Source organism: Sebastes fasciatus, chromosome 7, assembly GCF_043250625.1.
Source record: "Sebastes fasciatus isolate fSebFas1 chromosome 7, fSebFas1.pri, whole genome shotgun sequence".
Lineage (NCBI taxonomy): Eukaryota > Metazoa > Chordata > Actinopteri > Perciformes > Sebastidae > Sebastes > Sebastes fasciatus.
In genome coordinates, this window is record NC_133801.1 from 11863984 (window position 1) to 11882456 (window position 18473).

The following is an 18473-nucleotide window of genomic DNA, read 5'->3' on the forward strand; positions in this document are numbered from 1 at the left end:
CATGCACACGTGCGGCCGGATAGACTATGTACACAAGGCACAGAGAAACTCGGATTACAACCCACACAGAGGGAGAGAGACTTCATTCTCTGCTCAGGTAGACATTACTCCTCTATATCTTTACATAGTAAATAGATGTATGCGGCTATATTAATGCTCTGAATTATTGCCGTTAACAGAAATAGAGAGAAATCAGTGCTAAATGGAAAACTAATGCACTTTGACCCAAATTACTGCAAAAACAAAAAGGTCTAATCCTCAAAATTAATTAAAGAAGTCACGACACAGATCTGATATATAACGACATGATTAACGGTATATAAATAAACAACAAATATATATATATTCTGTCCGCATCACAAAATTATGTTTATGTTTTCAGGCTTTTCTATGTTTTTTTTCTTGTTAAATACTAGATTGTTTTTCCCCTCTCCTAAATTTAACAATCTCAGAAGGGAAATATTACTCATACAGTATATACACCCCATTAAACCGGAGACACTGACGCTGGAACCACTGACACACATTACATCAAAATTAGGTACTTCACTAATGTTAATTTGATATTAACCACATGGCAGTTTTTTGCATAATTGCCAGTGACAAATTGAACAGTTAATTATGAGACTTAGATTTGAGGACGGTCCATTTCAAATCTTACCAACTAGAACTACTGTGTTTTTTTCTTTAAATGACAGGCCTCAATGGAAAGTATAAGAAGAATGTGGGTTAAAGAGAGGGGGACGAAGGGAAAAGAAGGACGGGAGGGGGATGAGACAAATATTCAGGAACAGGGACGGATGTTTGGCTCGACCAATAGGAATCAAAGTCAGATGTGTGCAAACATGACTAAGGACTTTATTAACCAAATCATTTCCCCCGTAATATCCACAAATAAAAGTGATCTCTTTATATATATTCACATTGTATAATTTCATAGTGTGACAAAAATTCTCTTTTTTTTTGGATATCCAGCCATTCCTATTAATTGTCATTTGATCAGTCGCCATGCAGTCGTCAGAAAGGTTGAAAAACATTACGATTGGTCAGCATTGGCGGTCGTGTCCGGCGTCACTCTTCTTCTCCTCTAGTGGCTCTTCGTAGTGCTAAAAACCCCCTCAGTTACCCAATCACAGATTTCATCACACTGCGACAATAAAATAAAAATAAATTAAGAAAGCAATGTTCTCCTGCAGAGTGCTCCAAAGTCCTCCTCCTCCTCCCTTTCCCTTATTATTTTTTTTTAAAGATATTTTCTGTTTTTATATAATAATAATAGTAATAATAATAATGACTATAATTGTCCTTGATATAAATTCAATAGTATTTTTTCTCTTTCTCAAATTTTAAATAAATCATTTTGGCAATCCTCATATGTCATCACTTTAGAATAAAAGAATACTCAAGTAGAAAATAAAAACTGTGAGAGAAAATTCATCAGAAGAGGAGCGAGGTGTGAGAGAATGAAAAGTGTGAAAGCAACAGAGAAGAGCGAGAGAGGAAAGAAAGAAAAGAGTGAAAGAAAGAAAGACAGACTCAAAGAAAAGCATCCACTTCAGACGCATGTCGGAAACGGCTCTATATACAACATTTTCTGTTGCGGTAAACTGTCCATCCTGTGCCTGTCGTCTGTCTCTTGTCCGTCCTCCTCCATTGTGTCTGCAGTAGTCCTGTTGTCTGAAGCAGTCCGGTGTGTGTCCCAGTGTTATACCAGAGTGTAAGACTTGGCATAGGGGTTGTTGCTCTGTTTCAGGTGTCCTCTGGAGTCCAGCAGTGACTCCTGGGAAGTGCTGAGCTTGGCAGCCTGTGCTTGGGCTAGGTCTCCCGAGGAGGGGGCCTCCGCCCGGACCTCACCCCGGGCCTCTCCCCTCTCCCGGACATCCCTGTGGGGGAGGGTGGAGGCAGTTCCTGGCTGCCACTGCTGCACCTCCCTGGGTGACGGCACTTCCATGGGGGTGGGCTCCATAGGAGGTGGCCTCTTCAGGGTACGGCTCCTCTGGGGTTCCAAGCAGGTCTGGCCCATGGCTCCTCCTCCTCCTCCTCCTCCTCCACCTCCCCCTCCTCTTGTCTCCCCTGTAGCACCAACTCCACCTGCTCCTGCTCCTCCTCCTCCTCCTCCACCACCACCACCACCTCCTCCTCCTCCACTGCTGCTGCTGCCACTGCTGCTACTGACCCCTCCACCTCGGACTGCCAGCGGCACGCCACGGTTCAACAGGAAGTCCATACGGAGGTAAGGCGGCAAGTGGACCAGCTCTCCTCCTGGGAGGGAACAGGAGACAATTAAGGTTTAGTTCAATTACAGTTTGACTCCGTGCAAAGTGATATTCTGACAAGTCGTTGGACAGTAATGAAAATACTTTAAAGCAGCATTGATTGATTTCTTTGGCCACTTGGGGCCAGCGGCACGAGCTGTAAAGACAACAATGACGTCTATGAATCGCAGTGATTGGTCACTACAGATGGTAGAAAAATGAAGCCTGTAGGGAAATATTGGTCTCTTTAGCTGCTAAATACACCACTATGTTCACCAGCTAGTCACTAAAGCCCCATTCCCACTGGACAAATAACCCACTAACACCAGCTAACATCTGGCTTTGGTCTTTAGTGGGAAAAGTTACAATCGGCATTCATTCCCGGAACAAATAACTCTGCAGTAGTGACGGGTATTTATCGGCTCCAGCTCCGATCGGCAGTGATGGGAACATGACACCCAAGTGGACACGCTAATTTTCGCCCCTTTTCCGGTTTGATGCCACAGTATGTGACTCGTGTTGAAGTGAATATATAATAAATAAAACCAACAGGGATTTGGAAAATTATTATAATTTATAAACGTACAAAATATACTATTAATATGCTCTCCTCAAAGCCACCGGACTCCAGTCAGACGACAGCAATTTCACCTCACTGATCATCAAAACACTTTCATTCAAACTACATCCTCGCCTACTGGCAATGGGAAAGGAGTTTGGTTTTCCCATGTTTAAAAAACCTGCATATATGCACTAATTTTGGTGGAAAAATGGTAAGTAGAGTAAAAGGGTATAAGTGTGTCCGTCTGCCATTTGAGGTTAATAACTAACCTTAACAATTCAAGGTCAATGCCTAACCTTAACCACCTCGCAAGAGTTTCCCCAACTTGCAGGTTCCCTTCTAGACCCTACCAGTGGTGGCAGTGAAATGGTTGTGTCTAAAAGGTAACCCATGAGTTGTTAAACTCTTGTAAAATGATTGAGGTTAGGCATTGACCTCGAATAGTTAAGGTTAGGTTAGGTTGTTGGGCAATGAGTCTCATGACAGTTTTTCGCACGTTTTCGCAAATTGTGGGGTACCATTTAGACAATAAAATAAAAAAAATAAATAAAAAGATTTGTCATGCTGAGGGGGACTGCAGCGTCGGAGGACATTTATCTGGGATTGTCACTACAAGCCACAGGTCTCTTGATCCATTGTAGATACTGTGTAAAAAATATTAGTGCAGCTTTAATTTATTGTCAACTGCATGTATATAACATTACAAAAAAATCATGTGTGTCGTTTTTCTCATTTCTCACACCCTTCTGATGAAGATGTTAACACTTAAGAAAACTCATATGAAACACTGACTTTTAAAAAAATTAAAAAAAATATATAAAAAAAAAAATGAGCACATGCTTTGAATTAAGACTGTAATAAACATCCAGTAGAGTATGAGGATATTGCCAGACGACAGAGCCCCCCCCCCCACTGTTGCTGTTTGCAGATGGGGTCAGCTTGATTCCATGACGATATCCACCAGAGAGTCTCTGCTCGCCCCCACAGACTCTCAGGGATCCCCACTGTGTACAGTATGTGTGCTCTTAACAGGTCTGAGTTTCTCCACAGACTCCATTTGTATCATTACTTCCTCTCAGTTTAAATTAACTGCACAGACAGTTGAAAATCCATATTTAACTCACATTCACACTGTTACATTTGCTCACCTCGGGCCCTTCTGCCATTATGATTCACATAACTATTATTTTAATGTAATACCAATTTTCCACCAAGTGTGAATCTATTTGATTTAACAGTACCTATCAGGGAAATATGTGCAGAACATAATGTAATAGGGAGCTGGATATTACAATGTTATCTTTGCTATCATTGTCAGGTACTGATGCAATGATTGAGTTTTTACTGTGAAGAAGCTGAATGATGGACTATGTCTGTATATACTACATATATTATTGCATTTGGTAATCAAATTCCCTCTCTGCTGCAAGTTTAGCTGCACTGTAGGAGAGGAAGAGTCTTACTAGGAAACAGAATAACTTGCAAAAGCCTGTAGCAAGATAAACCAGGTCAGATTTAATACCTTAACTGAGTGATAAAGCACGATTAAAAGCTGCCTCTTCAATCTTAAGTAATTGTCTGGAGTGTTAGATAAGAGGTAGAGAAAGAGAAGTAGAGACACTTTGATTCGGTTCAGTGAGTTTATGGTACCTCTACTGCTATTTGTATCCTTTTTACTGATTGGATTACATATTTAACAGAGCAAATTAGCCCCTCACAAACGGGTGTTGGGTTGCCAGATCTGGTGGGCAGCACCGGAGACGAGCTGAGGATCTGTCTTGTTTCATGGCTGCTGAAACGTTCATCGTCACATTCAGAGATCAACAAGCGTCCCCAGGCGTACGATTCATCGCTAAAATCACTTTTCAACACGTGTTCTCTCTGCCACACGTGTCGACGCACTCACATGTACACAGGCCCCGCACGTGCACAAGTATGTACGTGCACACACGCGCTCCCTGCCAGCTACTCGCCGTTAATGCCAGCACAGGGCGAGGCCGTCTCCGCGGAATCACTCCAACATGTGACCTTGGAGAATCGATTACTGAGTTCACGCTGAGAATGAATAATTTACTGTGTTTTATAATAAGCCCTATTAGTGCCAGCGAAGATGATGAATGGCGAGGAATGTTAATTGAATTAAATATAGATTTAAGTGTTTCTGCGGGAGCTCATTAGAATTGTAGTTTGAAAATTCATCAGCCAGTAAATTGCAGATTGTACAGTAATGGGGACAGTATGTGTAACCAGAATACAACAGCAACTCTCCGCCAAGCCATTAATCTGTGTAAGAGTCTGTTGCATCTTCAGCTCAGCCTGTTCTGAAGGGTGATGTTTTAATATTCTCCAACCCGTATTTCTATATCGTGTGTGTCATTCAGGTAAACACAACATATTTACAGTCCTATCACAAGATGACTGTCTGTAATCCCCAGCACTGCTGTAAAAGTTTATGAGCAAAGTGCTGAGGAACACGCTGTAATGGGACACGGACCCGGTAGATTTGCTCTTATGAGGCCCTGAAGAGGGAGAGCACGAATAAATAAACTGTTATTCTCCGTGTCAGGTAAGGTTGGTCACATGAAATGAGACGAGAGACAGAGAGAGAGTTGAATGAATTTGACCTCTCTGAGGGAAGGTGAGGTCAGCTCAGGTCAGTCAGATGTAATAGAGACAGAGATGAGGTTGAAGCTGGGTCATTCACCAGCTGTCAGTCAAACTGCTCCACACTGGCTCTGGGTTTCAATAAGATTAACACTGTAATACACTCTACCTAGAATTTACAAGTGTGGAGAAAAGAACATTTACTTTTACCTTAGATTATGAAGGTGTAAAGTGGACTCTCCTTTTCCTCATACTTTTGATCTGGGACTGTTTTTCATGGTTTGGGCTAGGCCCCTTTGTTCCAGTTAAAGGTTATCTTAAAGGAATAACCAATAACTCATCCTGTGTTACCTTGAATTTGTCAAGAAAACTGTTTTTCTCGCCTCCACAGTGAACGATCGAATGAAAAATTAAAGTAAATGGGTGGCCGCTTTTAACAACAGCAAAAATATATCAAAACATCAGTTTACAAACTCTCACACAGCTCGTGCAATATAATCCAAGTCTCCAAACTCTCATCCTAACTCGTCACATATGGCCGTTTTATCACGTCCCTTGGCGTCACAAACAAAACCACTTAGTTAGGTTTAGGAAAAATCTACATTGTTGGGCTTAAAACGACTATGTTTGCAAAGTGAAAATGAAACTGAACGATGTGAACACGGGACACGAACGAACAGCTGATTGTAACCTGAAAGTGAAATTTAAGATACGGGACACAAACAGCAGTCTCCTGGATGAAAGTCGTTTGTTGGACCCATCCACCTCCCCTCCCGCCTGCCCTTATCGCTCTTTAAACTACGTCACCACAGCCACTCTCGGTGCACTTTCTCTGAGTGTTTACTGTTGCCATGGATGGGTTTACATTGTAGTTAATGAAACGCCCGGTGTGTTTCATAAGCGCGCTAGAGAGTGCCATTGGCATTCGATACCGCCGCACAAGGCTCGGTATTTGACACCCTGCGAATGAGAACGGGCTGCTCATACACAGGCATCTTTGCTAAAACCTTACTATTTAAAACACTTTCGCATAAACAGTCTCACGCCTGCGCAGACAATTTAAAAATGATCATTTTGTGGGTGAAGTATTCCCTATACTGCACTTAATATTTCTATATGACTGCTGGGTCAAATGGATATATGTAATTTGAGAGGGCTTCCCGTATATCATATCAATGCCCACGGTTTTGATAGGAGGTGTTCAACAATCACTAATCATATGGGCGTAATATTCGTGTTTCTACACACTTTTGGCAATTAAGTGTTACCATGGTAGGATTAGTCAACAAGAAATTAACACTCAACCTTTTCATATGCAGAAACAAATCCTTACAATAAGGATGAACATTTTAAGCCCCTGAGATCCTAATACGTGTAAATCCAGCTGCCCCTTACTGTATCTGGGTACTTATTAATTCTCGGAGTTGCTGCAGGCCTCTCAGAAAAACCACATTCCTATCATTTCACAGTTCATTGACTGTAGCGTCAGCTGAAATACATAACATTTGACACAGCTAAAAAAGCTGAAAACGCTAATACTCTAATGAAAATACATAATATACATTGAGGTGTGACCCATGACATAAGAAACGTGCTTCCAATTTTCAAACTTTCTGCATACGAGTGCATATATTGTTTTTTTTGTACACTGTCAAAAACACAGCTCATTACAAATAGTCGCCAAACGACCAGGAAACTGTAGAGGCAGCACAACCTGATTCTTATGCCTATAATGTAACTGACACCAGAGTCTAGCACTCAGCAATGCCTCTCCGGCATAAGAGTCTGGTATTACACTGAACTCCACTGTGGCGCTTAAGTGGTGTTTTGTACTGAGTGACAATAGCGTCAGATAAGGTTGACAGATAGCCTCTAGTTGCCCTCTCTCCCTGGTGAACCGGTGATACGAGTCTGCCGTCCTGTGCACAAACGTTCAAAACATAATGAGGCCTGAAACTTAAGAGGCAGATCTGATGGCCTTAACCTTTGTTTGATCGAACTGAGGATTCTGGGAAAGTGTTGCCTTGTGCAAACAAACACACACAGACCTACATTTCTAGTCCTCGGATGGGACGCCTCCAACAACGCTAATTATCAGTGGCTTCAGACACACTATAACATGACAGCTGTGTACATGTGTCTGTCTGTTTGAATGGATGTGCTTCTGTGTGTGTGTGTGTGGTCTGCAGCTCGCCGGCGTGCTCTGCCAGAACTTGTAATTGATCTGCAGGGTGAACCGGAGGAGCGGAGGGTCACGTAAGGTAAGACTACAACCCGAGAGGAGAGCGCATAACAGCACAGCAGGTTTCCTCAAACTGCAGATGTAATGAGAGACTTTTGGGACAGTCTTCATTTACTAGCAAAAAAGTTTCCTGTTTTCTTACATTAAAAGGCATCCCTGGGGTGCTGTTGGAAGAACTGAATCTCATAATCTTTGCTCATAATGTGTGATGGGTTTGCTTACTGTGATAACAACAAGGAGCCACAGAAGGCCTAGAAAAAAGCTGGAACACTTCCAGTGAGAGTCTTGTGTACTGTGTGTAATGGTTTAATGTGACTATACTGTATGTAGCAGCTGTCTGAAGACTAATGGGACGCACCCCAGATTTGAAAGCTGATCAAAGTTGAATTAAAATAGAATTTGGCCATCAACAATGTCGTGTTAATTGTGCGGTTTCTGCTAGGGATGTCAGGAGAACCAAAGTGAACGCCAGAATTCTGAAACACGTGACGGTATGTAGGCTATAAATGCTGTCAAGTTGAATCCAAATGCAATTTGAATAAGTTCACCCTCTGTTTAAAGGGTTATAAGTGCTATTAACATTCAGTAATATTGCAAATTTCCTCGCTGTGGGACTAATAAAGGATTATTTCATCTTATCTTATGATTCAAATTGAAATGTGTTTCTGTGCATCACTGTGAAACAGGTCTGAAGTATTTAGGTTGAAAAGTTCCAAAGGCATTTAAGAGTACAAATGGTAGTAAGAGGGGGTCCTTGGAAAATAAACATGAAAGCTAGAATGTGATTTCTATTATGTACTGTTGGAATGGAAAGGGGGCAGAAGTGCTGCTCAGTGGTTGAAGGGAAATATAACATTGAATGAGTTGTGTGGAAAACTCCACTTCCTCACCAGGTCTGTGTGCCTTGGGCACGGCCATGGTCATGACCCGACTGACATCCTGAGGTTTGGGCGGAGAAGCGGTAAAGCGGCAGATGCCCGACTCGGACGGTGTGCTGGAGGTCAGGCTGTCGGTGTAGTCGTTGGTCCCTGCTGTCATCTGTTCGGATGAGGTGTCGGAGATGAAGCACTCGGTGATGGTGAACTTGGCGTGGCGGAGCTGCTCTTCCATCTTGGCGTGCTCGTAGGCTCTGGCCAGCTCCTCGTAGGTGGAGGACGCGCTCTCTGTTGATACCATGCTGCTCCGTGCACGATCTGAGAATACACGTCAAGTTTAATTTAATTTTTAATTTTTATTTTATTTAAAAACAGAGTGCCCTACACTTTTTAAAATACAGGTGAAATTTAACTTTATTTATGTGGTGTTTTTATATGCCTTGATACAGAACAGTGATTAAAAAAAGCATGGGAGAGAAAGAGGAAATGGCGTAGGTTTAACTTGGATTCACACCCTGGAAGCCTCAGCCAATATTACGCCCCAAAGTTGCACTTTCAAATGGAAAAAACTGCTGCCAATGTGTTTTGGATAGCACATAAACCGATGTGAGAGCCATGCAGATCGCCATCACACTTGACAAATGTCACAAAAGCAACATGATTTCTGTCACAACTTTCTAACCTTAATTATAAAAAATGCTGTGAGTGCATTTTGTCCCTGTGATGGTCACACTCCACCCGGCTCCACTCTACCTGTATCCTGTGAGGGGCTGACACTGTAGCTGTCGCTCTCCTTGTCCACAGATCCAGTGGCGCGTGGCGTGGGGAGTCTCCAGTCAGTGGTCAGGGTGTGCGAGGAGTTGGTAGGGTGCGGCCGGTTCAGGGTCCACTGGCTGGCGTAGCGGCTCCGTGTCGCGGCAGGACCAGCTTTGGCAGTGCGTCTGGCAGTAGGATCTGGTGAGGAGAGAACAGGACAAATTGTTGGTGAACAGAGCTAATAACTCCATTTTTCAGCTTTAAATGAATATATATCTAAGTCCTCTGACACAACATTAAAGGGATAGTTTGTGTGTTTTGAAGTGGGGTTGTATGAGGTACTTATCCAAATCAATATCAGTTTAAGTGTATGCTTTATTTAGAATATTTTTGCCGGTTTACCTTGCTGTCAGAAAGCTATACAGTCTATGTTTCCGACGGGGAACTGAAGCCGTTATCTATGCTTTCGCCATAGTGACCAGACTTGGATTCACCAAAGTCAAACAATAGTACAAACAAACTAACCAATCGAGGCAGCGGTTGACCAGCAACCCCCTTGTTCTGCAAGGTAAAATTAAGTTTTTTTTTCAATGGAGTCTGGTGGCTTTGGTGAGAGTATAGATGGTTACAACGGCTTCAGTTCCCCATCGGAAAGGGCTGTGTGACGGCAAGGTAAAGCGGTGAAAATATATATAAATATAGCGTACACTTAAACTGACATTGATGTTTTTACGTGGGCCTTTGTTTTAGGTGTCTAAAATAAGTTTTTCTGCCGGTCCCGTCCACAGCAGTACATTGTTTTGCTTCTGTGCGGTAACTCCTGTCTGCGTCTCCAAACTGGGGGCGTGCTGACCGTCATCTACTGTAGGTAATTAACCGACTATGGATAAGTACCTCATACATGACACCCAAACTATCCCTTTAACACTCACACTTTTACTATTTAGCATTACTCTCTTGGTCTGGGATCTGAACTCGAAATTCAAGTCTAATAGCTTCTATTCTGTGAATAAATATACATTAGTGGTTGAATAAAACAGTAAATCATTATTCCATTCATAATCTTACTGAGAGTCAAGGTGTACCTGGGATTGGATCAAAATGTGTCTTTCAAAAATCTTTTTATGAGAATTGTGCTAGTCTCCAAGAGAGTATTTCATTTTCAAACGACTCTGTCAATAATAGAATGGAAATACAAATATTTCTGTCATCATTGTACAGAATAAAAAAATTACTTCTTTTGGTACGGCATCAAACAAACTAAACAAACACATTTGCCTCCAGCAGTTGGGGGCCTAATCCTTGATAGACACAAACCAATCAAGGAAACCCCACCTTCAGTTGCAAGACGAACTCTGCTTCATTCAGTGACCCTGCTAACATCCAAACAGCTGTTTAGATGTGGCTCATCAGTGACCAAAAACTACGTGATTTATAGCTGGAGCCTAAGGACGAGAGGTGGGAATATATGTCTTTCCCTGCTGTGCTGTGGGACAAATCTACAGTTCAGCCCTTCAGTGAACACTGAACATTACCATCCCACAGCTCCCTGCAATGACATTATCATCCATCTCAACTGTCTCCATATAGACATATAAATAGTATCGTATTCAGCCTGACCCAGACAGGCTGCTGCTCTGTGTGCCGCTGGGCCAAATCAGAGCGAGACCCTTTAGAAAAGGCCTGGATTGGATCTGTGCAGAGAAGAATGGTGCTGGTAATTGTAGTAGGTCAGACAGTAATCCTATCAGCGGGGATGGAGGGATGAAACGATGGAGGTGTTTGGCCAACAGCAGGGAGGAGAATAAAAAAGGGATGAGTCAGCAAACTGAGTTCATGCCCCACTGGCCAGGTTAAACGAACCAATAATACGACTCTATGCTGCTGTGTGAATGAATGTGTGTGTGTGTGTGTGTGTGTGTCTGTGTGTGTGGGAGATATTGTTCTGTTCTGCATTTTATGTCCTTGTGCATGTGTTTATATTATACTGAGCCATATGCATGTGCATGTGTGTGTTACAGATGTGGGCATACTGTTGATGGCTGATAACAAACATATTTAAAGGGATAGTTTGGGTGTTTTGTAGTGGTGTTGTATGAGGTACTTATCCATAGTCAGTGTATTACCTACAGTAGATTACGGTCGGCACGCCTCCAGTTTGGAGAAACAGACAGCAGTTACCGCACAGAACCAAAAATGTACTGCTGTGGACAGGGCCGGCAGCAAAACGTATTTTAGACACCTAAAAGAAAGGCACACCTACAAACAAATCTATATCAGTTTAAGTGTATGCTATAATTAGAATACTTACGCAGCTTTACCTTGCCGTGAGACAGCTATACCGTCTATGTTTCTGACGGGGAACTGAAGTCGTTATTTATGCTCTCGCCAAAGCAACCAGACTCCAAAACAGTAATTTTACCTCACAGAGCACAGGAGTTGCTGGTCCACCGCTGCCTCGATCGTTTTTTGCGAGGTAAAATTAAATTTTTTTTCAATGGAGTCTGGTGGCGTTGGCGAGAGCCTAGATGGATACAATGGCTGCAGTTCCCCGTCGTTAAGGGCTGTCTCACGGTAATGTAAAGTGGTGAAAATAATCTAAATATAGCGTACACTTAAATAAACTTAAACTGATATAGATTTTTTTAAGAGGGCCTTTCTTTTAGGTGGCTAAAATACGTTTTGCTGCCGGCCCCGTCCACAGCAGTACATTACAAAACTCATAACGTACATAATGTAACTCCTGTCTGTTTCTTTAAACTGGGGGTGTACCGATCCTCATCTACTGTAGGTAATACACTGACTATGGATAAATACCTCATACAACCCCACTTCAAAACACCCAAATAATTAAAAAAGCATCCCATGTTAATGGTAAAAAGGACCTTTTTACTGGTGATATTTTGCAGATTGTTGAACTGATATTTTGTGCTTCTGTTTCTAGTAGTGTGCGAGTTTACTGTGAAATTAAACAGAATTAAAATTTGAAATTTTTCAATTAGCACAAGATAACCTGCGTCTATCTGTACTAAAGCTATTACAAAAGTGAATGTTAGTAATGGTATTTGTATCGGCTAATTTGGGTGGGAAAATATCCACTTTCTGCACTGTCTGCACAAAACCATTTCAGTGCACCACTAAATAACAGTGTATGTGTGTGTGTCCACGTCTGTATGTGCACGTGTGTGCACTCAGGCCCAACTGGCCAGTTGGAGCAGGGCAATCAGGTGAGGACATGTCAAGAAGAGGCAGGGAGATCGCTACTCTTCATCTGTTCTGCTTCAGTGGAGCTCAAACACCAGAAGCCCAGAGGCCGCTCTGCAGCACGGCTGCTGTGTCTTTGTAATCTCACTGCTGGAAGGCGGCTCACATGCTGCATGAGCCCGGCAGTCTACGGCTAAGTTAAGACAAGGTGGAAAAGATATTTGCCTTGCATGTAATTCAGATGAGTGAGCAATGAAATGCTTTTACCAGTGTTTGTATTTTATGGCGCTGAGGCAAATCATCTACCAGAATAAAACTATTCAAGAGGAAAACAGGCATTCATGACTGCAGAGTAACCAAATAAGAAATCACATGTTTCAACATTATGTTATTGTTAGTAACACAGTATTAATATTAGTAGTAAAGGAAATAAATATTGAGCACTGACGGTGGTGGGACTCACTGGTTCCAGGCCTGGCATCGGACACGTCCACCAGTGGTCCAGTGGCCTGGGACAGAGACTGGTAGTGGACTGTGTGGGTCACTGTGGAGGATTTTTGCTTATTTGTCTCCCCGAAGTCATTGTCGGTCAACAGCACAGTGGACCTGTCATCTAAGAGACAGAAAGATAAGAGGGAAAGAGGGAACAAAAAGACAGAGATCGAAAAAAAACAATTAAATCAGTCATAAGTATAACGGATAGGTATACTGATGAGGTCTCACTTCAAGTATCTTACCGATTGTCTCCATGGTGTCCCTCTCCTCGATGAGGAGCTGGGCTCTGGGGATGTCGATGTGCATCCTTAACGTCTGCTGCTGCTTGTTCACGGTGTCTGGAGTCCGCGTGTTCTTACTGAGGAGATTAATGAGAAAATTTCATTACTTTTCAGCTGCGTGGTTTTGCATTGTATTGCAGAAATGCTAATTCAATTCCATTTAAGTTGATAAGTAGCTGTAAGAAGGCAAGAGGGACAGCATATCCTGAGTGCAATATATTAGATTTTTACTGATAGGTTCTGTAACTCGGGGCTACATTGTGATTTATGGCCGCTGCTTAAAGGAAAACAGCAGGCATAAATTAAAATTAAGCATACATACCTCATCAGCATTTCTGCCAGGCTTTTGGCATCTGTGAAGTCAGCAAAGAGGTAGTTAATACCATAATAGTACTGTCCTAGTTGATAAGCTAGAGCATTAGAAATACTGGAAAAACACTGACAATTCCACTTACAAAAAAGCAGCGAAGGCATTGTTAGAGAGTTGGAAAAATGAACGTGGAGGTGTTTGTCCTGTAGAGAAAACTACTGACGTTTCTTAATTCTAAAAGCAAAGTTTAGCCTCCATTTAGTTTTGACACAGTTTAACTGGTTCAGATGCAGTAGAGCATAAAAAGATGTTAATCACATGGCCCTCATAGACTGGATGTGTTTCAATGTGTGTGTATACAGTATGCCCGTGTGTTTAGGGACTAAATAACGTGTTTTTGTTATACAGGTAAAGTGCATACTTTATGAGATGCACTTCATAGCCTAATTTATAAAGCGTAATTTGTAGGGCTGTCAATCGATTAAAATATTTGATTGCGATTAATCGCATGATTGTCTATAGTTAATAGCGATTAATCACAAATTAGCACAAATCGCACATTTCTTATCTGTTCGAAATGTACCTTAAAGGGAGATTTATCAAGTATTTAATCTTCTTATCAACATGGGAGTGGACAAATACGCTGCTTTATGTAAATGTATGTATATATTTATTACTGGAAATCAATTAACAACACAAAACAATGACAAATTGTCACGTTAACTCTCACAGGTACTGCATTTAGCATAAAAAATATGCTCAAATCATTAACATGGCAAACTGCAGCCCAACAGGCAACAACAGCTGTCAGTGTGTCAGTGTGCTGACTTGACTATGACTTGCCGCAAACAGAATGTGATTATCATAAAGTGAGCATGTCTGTAAAGGGGAGACTCGTGGGTACCCATAGAACCCATTTTCATTCACATATCTTGAGGTCAGAGGTCAAGGGACACCTTTGAAAAAGGCCATGACAGTTTTTCCTCGCCAAAATTCAGCACAAGTCTAGAATGTTTTTTAGGTTTTCTAGTTTTATATGATGTCAGTATCTTCACTCTAGCTTTAAAACTGAGCCCGCTGCAACCTGAAAATCGCACATTGCGTTAATGCGTTAAAGAAATTAGTGCCGCAGGGCGTTAACGTGTTATTATGGTGTTAACTTTGACAGCCCTAGTAATTTCATCTTCAACCCACCTCTGAGTCTCTTGAGCCTCTGCTCCCTCCGTCTCCTCTTTAGCACCATGAGCATGATGAAGACCAGCACGGCTACCACCAGAACAGAGGTGATGGTCACCACCATCTTCAGGCCACCGCTGCCCGACATGTTGTCTGAGATGGGATCTCCCGTTTTCAGCAACGGGGGGATGGTACCTTGGAAATAAAGACATTTATGAGGAATTAAACCGACACCAAGAGCCTCATCTGAATGTTCATCTGGAGTGTTGTGACTTTAATTTATTTGCTCGATGAGATATGACATCCTTTTTTTCTTAATAATGTTACATTTTGTTGCTGTTTATGTGAAACATTTGTTCAAAACCACACTACTTTTATTTTATGTCACACCAAAAATAACAATGTTGAAAAATAAATGATTCCTGTAAGTAAAGGGCGGAAGAAAAATCATCTTTATGCAACACAGTCAAAGATTATAGGGATGAAAAATGCTTAAGAATTAAACTGATAATTAAAAGAAATTTGGTTAGAGGTGTGACTGTTTTACGTAATAGGCTATTATATCATTTTATCTATTTTTTTTTATTATACCTATGCTAAGGATATTTTAAAAAGCATTTATTTATAACTTTTCATGCTGTTGTGTATATGTATATATTTAAATATTGGTATTTTATTATTATATTTTTATGTCATTGGCATTATTATTTCTTTTTTTGTATTTTTAATTTTTTTCTGTACTTAGGTGTCACTTGTAAATGAGATCTCGATCTCAAGGTGATTTTCAGATTAAATAAAGTATATATATTATTTTATATATTGTTTTCAACCTGCATGCTTTTGGTGTGCAGACGTTGTTGTAATCCTTGAACTGTAAAAAAGAAGGGATAAATCCCTTAAACTGCATTTCTTCTAGTTGATCTACAATTTAAAAAAGCTAATCTGGCTGTTCTAAACACATTAGAAAAGTAATTCAGGTCTTTTATTAGCCTCTAACTTGAGCTTATTAACCAGTGTTATTAGCCATTCACCCATTTGTTTTTCGCAGCAGTCTGGGTTTATCGTAGAGAGGGCCAACACATGATGTATAGACAGATAAACACATTTACATGCAAACCCTGATCGGTCGGTGGAGTCAGACCCACCGCAGCTTTATTAATATAGCTTGATTATTTTGTCGTTCACAGGAACTGGATCACTGCCTTCCCTTTCCTTAATTTCACTTTTACAATATATTTTTTTCCTTGGTCACAGCAGAGACGCCTGTGGCTGATTGAAGCTGGGGCGCCACGTTTGTAGGAGACTGAATATGTGCTTTTAGTCTCCTGGGCTGCTGCTGCTGCAGCTGAGCTATAGACCCGCTGTCATACTGACAATAACATCCATACAAACAGCCCCCCCCCAGCACCACACACACACACACACACACACACACACACACACACACACACACACACACACACACATTCACACATAACATCCTGACAGGCAGCTAACACGTCTCAGCAAAACCCTTCAAAGGAAATTAATGAATAGTCTGGAGTGTACCACACAGCTCCTATCCTTCCTTACAGCTTATACACCTCCTTTGTGTGTGACTGACACAATCTGTAGCCAGAGGCAAATAAAGCTACACCGTGGTCCCGTGGAGAATCTGAAGACCGTCCCTGTTTTCTTAGAATCAGGATACCTGTCAATTTTGCTCAAAGGCAGACAAAACTGTCTTAATCACAAATACTCTTAAAGCACATACTGCAGAGTTACTGCAGAGTGGTACCTCATGCAGAAACACTACTGCCCCCAACAGTTGCAATAAAGGTGGCGCCACTGTTAACTGCGGCGTTCCGGCACCTTTGATTAATAAGTAAATAAATCTGGGGCTTTTATGCCTTTTAATGATAGTGACAGTGATAGTTATGATAGGGGGAGAGAGAAAAAGGGGAATGACATGCAGCAAAAGGCCACAGGTCGGATTCAAACACTGGGTCGCTGCGGTAAGGACTCAGCCTTGATACATGGGGCGCCCACTTTACCAGGTAGGCCACCACGGCACTCAAAATAAATCTGATAATAATGTCAAAGTCAAGTTCATTTTACATGTGCAGCAGCCTGGTCGTTTGTTCCAGCTGATGCCATCAAGATACTCACTCAACAAATCAGAAAGTAATATCACCCCACAGTTATTTTTCCCCTGCTGCACCACTACACTGGATCTTACTGGGAATCCCCCGTTGGAAGTGAGACGGAAGCGAGAAGTAAGCTGCAGTTGCTTCAATTAACTGACAAACACGTGACCAAAATGCTGCCCCTCTAAGATGTAATGTTTTTTTGTCGTACCTATTGTTGCAGCTGTGATTTGATGTCTTGTAATGTGTTGGATGCTATTTGACCCTGTCTTGCCTAGGTCTCACTTAAAGAGGTTTTCTAATCTCAATGTTATGATGATGATTCTTAAATTACTCCTGAGTCACTACTTATACTTCCGTCCTGATCCAATGATCCTCGCTATCCGTGCAACTCTGTGACAATCTGTTTAATCCAAACTCACTTCCGTCAGCATTGAGAGTAGCGAAGGTGATCCTCTTTTCTGCTGAGCCGGCGCTGTTGGTGACCTTCATCTGCAGTTCGTACCAGGTCGCCTCCTGCAAGTCGTACAGAATGTAGCTCTTGGTCAGCGATGTGCGCTGGGCAGTGGTCCAGGTGGCCGATTCCACCGCTCGGTACTCCAGTATGAAGGAGGTGATTGGACAGCCGCCGTTGTTCCAGCCAACCAGGTTGAGCCGGGCCCTGGTGGAGTTGATGCTGGTGAAGAGTTCGTGTTCTTTGGCAAACTGCGGTTCTGAGGAGACGAGAGAGAGAGAGAGTGAAGCTGCATCTTGGAAAAGATGATCAACATTTCACAGTTTAAGTTCACAGTTTGTCTCTCAGTCGACCAACTTGAAACTTTTATTAAGCTCAAGTCAAATAATGCATGAACACAAGTCAACCAGCACTGAGGTACAGAGGAATATAATCATGTTTCCTCTGAAATTTGCCACTATTTTGTGGGCTTTATGTGAGCTTTGAGTTATGAGTTTTTTATGATCAATGACACAAAATCATATCATGTCATCAAATGTCAGTGGCTGAGAAAAGAAAATATTCCCTTACCTACTTTCATTCATTCTACCTCCAGAGTTATTTGAGAAAATTGCAATATAGGTTTGGGAACATGACTCCCATGAATGACTTATCTTCATGAAACAACATGATTAGTTGTCATCACAGCGCTGCATCGAGACTGGAAACTTAAACTGTAGCAGACAAATTCAGTTCCCTACCTTTCCCATGGGTCTTAGCTTCAATGATCTCACTGATGCGCCCAGGCCCCACTGCATTCTGGGCCGTCAGGGTGAATTTGTACCAGGTGCCGCACTTCAGGTTCTCCAGACGGTACGAACGTTCACTGGGGCTGATGGGGAAACTGCCCCACTGCTCACTGTTGTCCTCCGAGTACTGCAGGATGTAACCTAGGACACAGGATTTAAAACGTTATTACACAGAATACTGTACTTTAGAGACAGGGCTGGTAATGATTTTATATTAGTTGTAATTCTCATTACATCCCGACAGCAATTAATAAATCAAATGCTCTGACAAAAAAAAAACAATGATAGTTTTGGGGGAGTGGCTTTGGAGGGAGGCGTGAAGCGACGGACTGTCAGTGTTGCCGA

The 18473-nt window shown here is 41.9% G+C and overlaps 1 protein-coding gene across 2 annotated transcripts in view; it reads right to left on the reverse strand.

Moving 5' to 3' along the window:
- Window positions 1–384: 384 nt before the first annotated feature.
- Window positions 385–18473, reverse strand: part of dscamb (Down syndrome cell adhesion molecule b) — a 147864-nt gene continuing 129775 nt past the window's right edge. Inside the window, exons 25-33 of one of the 2 annotated variants that reach the window (XM_074641597.1) lie at window positions 18081–18269; window positions 17309–17599; window positions 14779–14955; window positions 13597–13627; window positions 13236–13351; window positions 12947–13111; window positions 9292–9492; window positions 8554–8856; window positions 385–2262 (exon numbers count right to left, since the gene is read on the reverse strand). In XM_074641597.1, coding sequence (XP_074497698.1) covers window positions 1706–2262; window positions 8554–8856; window positions 9292–9492; window positions 12947–13111; window positions 13236–13351; window positions 13597–13627; window positions 14779–14955; window positions 17309–17599; window positions 18081–18269 — 2030 coding nt within the window. In that variant the 3' untranslated portion in view covers window positions 385–1705. The remainder of the gene's footprint in view (window positions 2263–8553; window positions 8857–9291; window positions 9493–12946; window positions 13112–13235; window positions 13352–13596; window positions 13628–14778; window positions 14956–17308; window positions 17600–18080; window positions 18270–18473) is intronic. The other variant, XM_074641598.1, reaches the window with a different exon arrangement.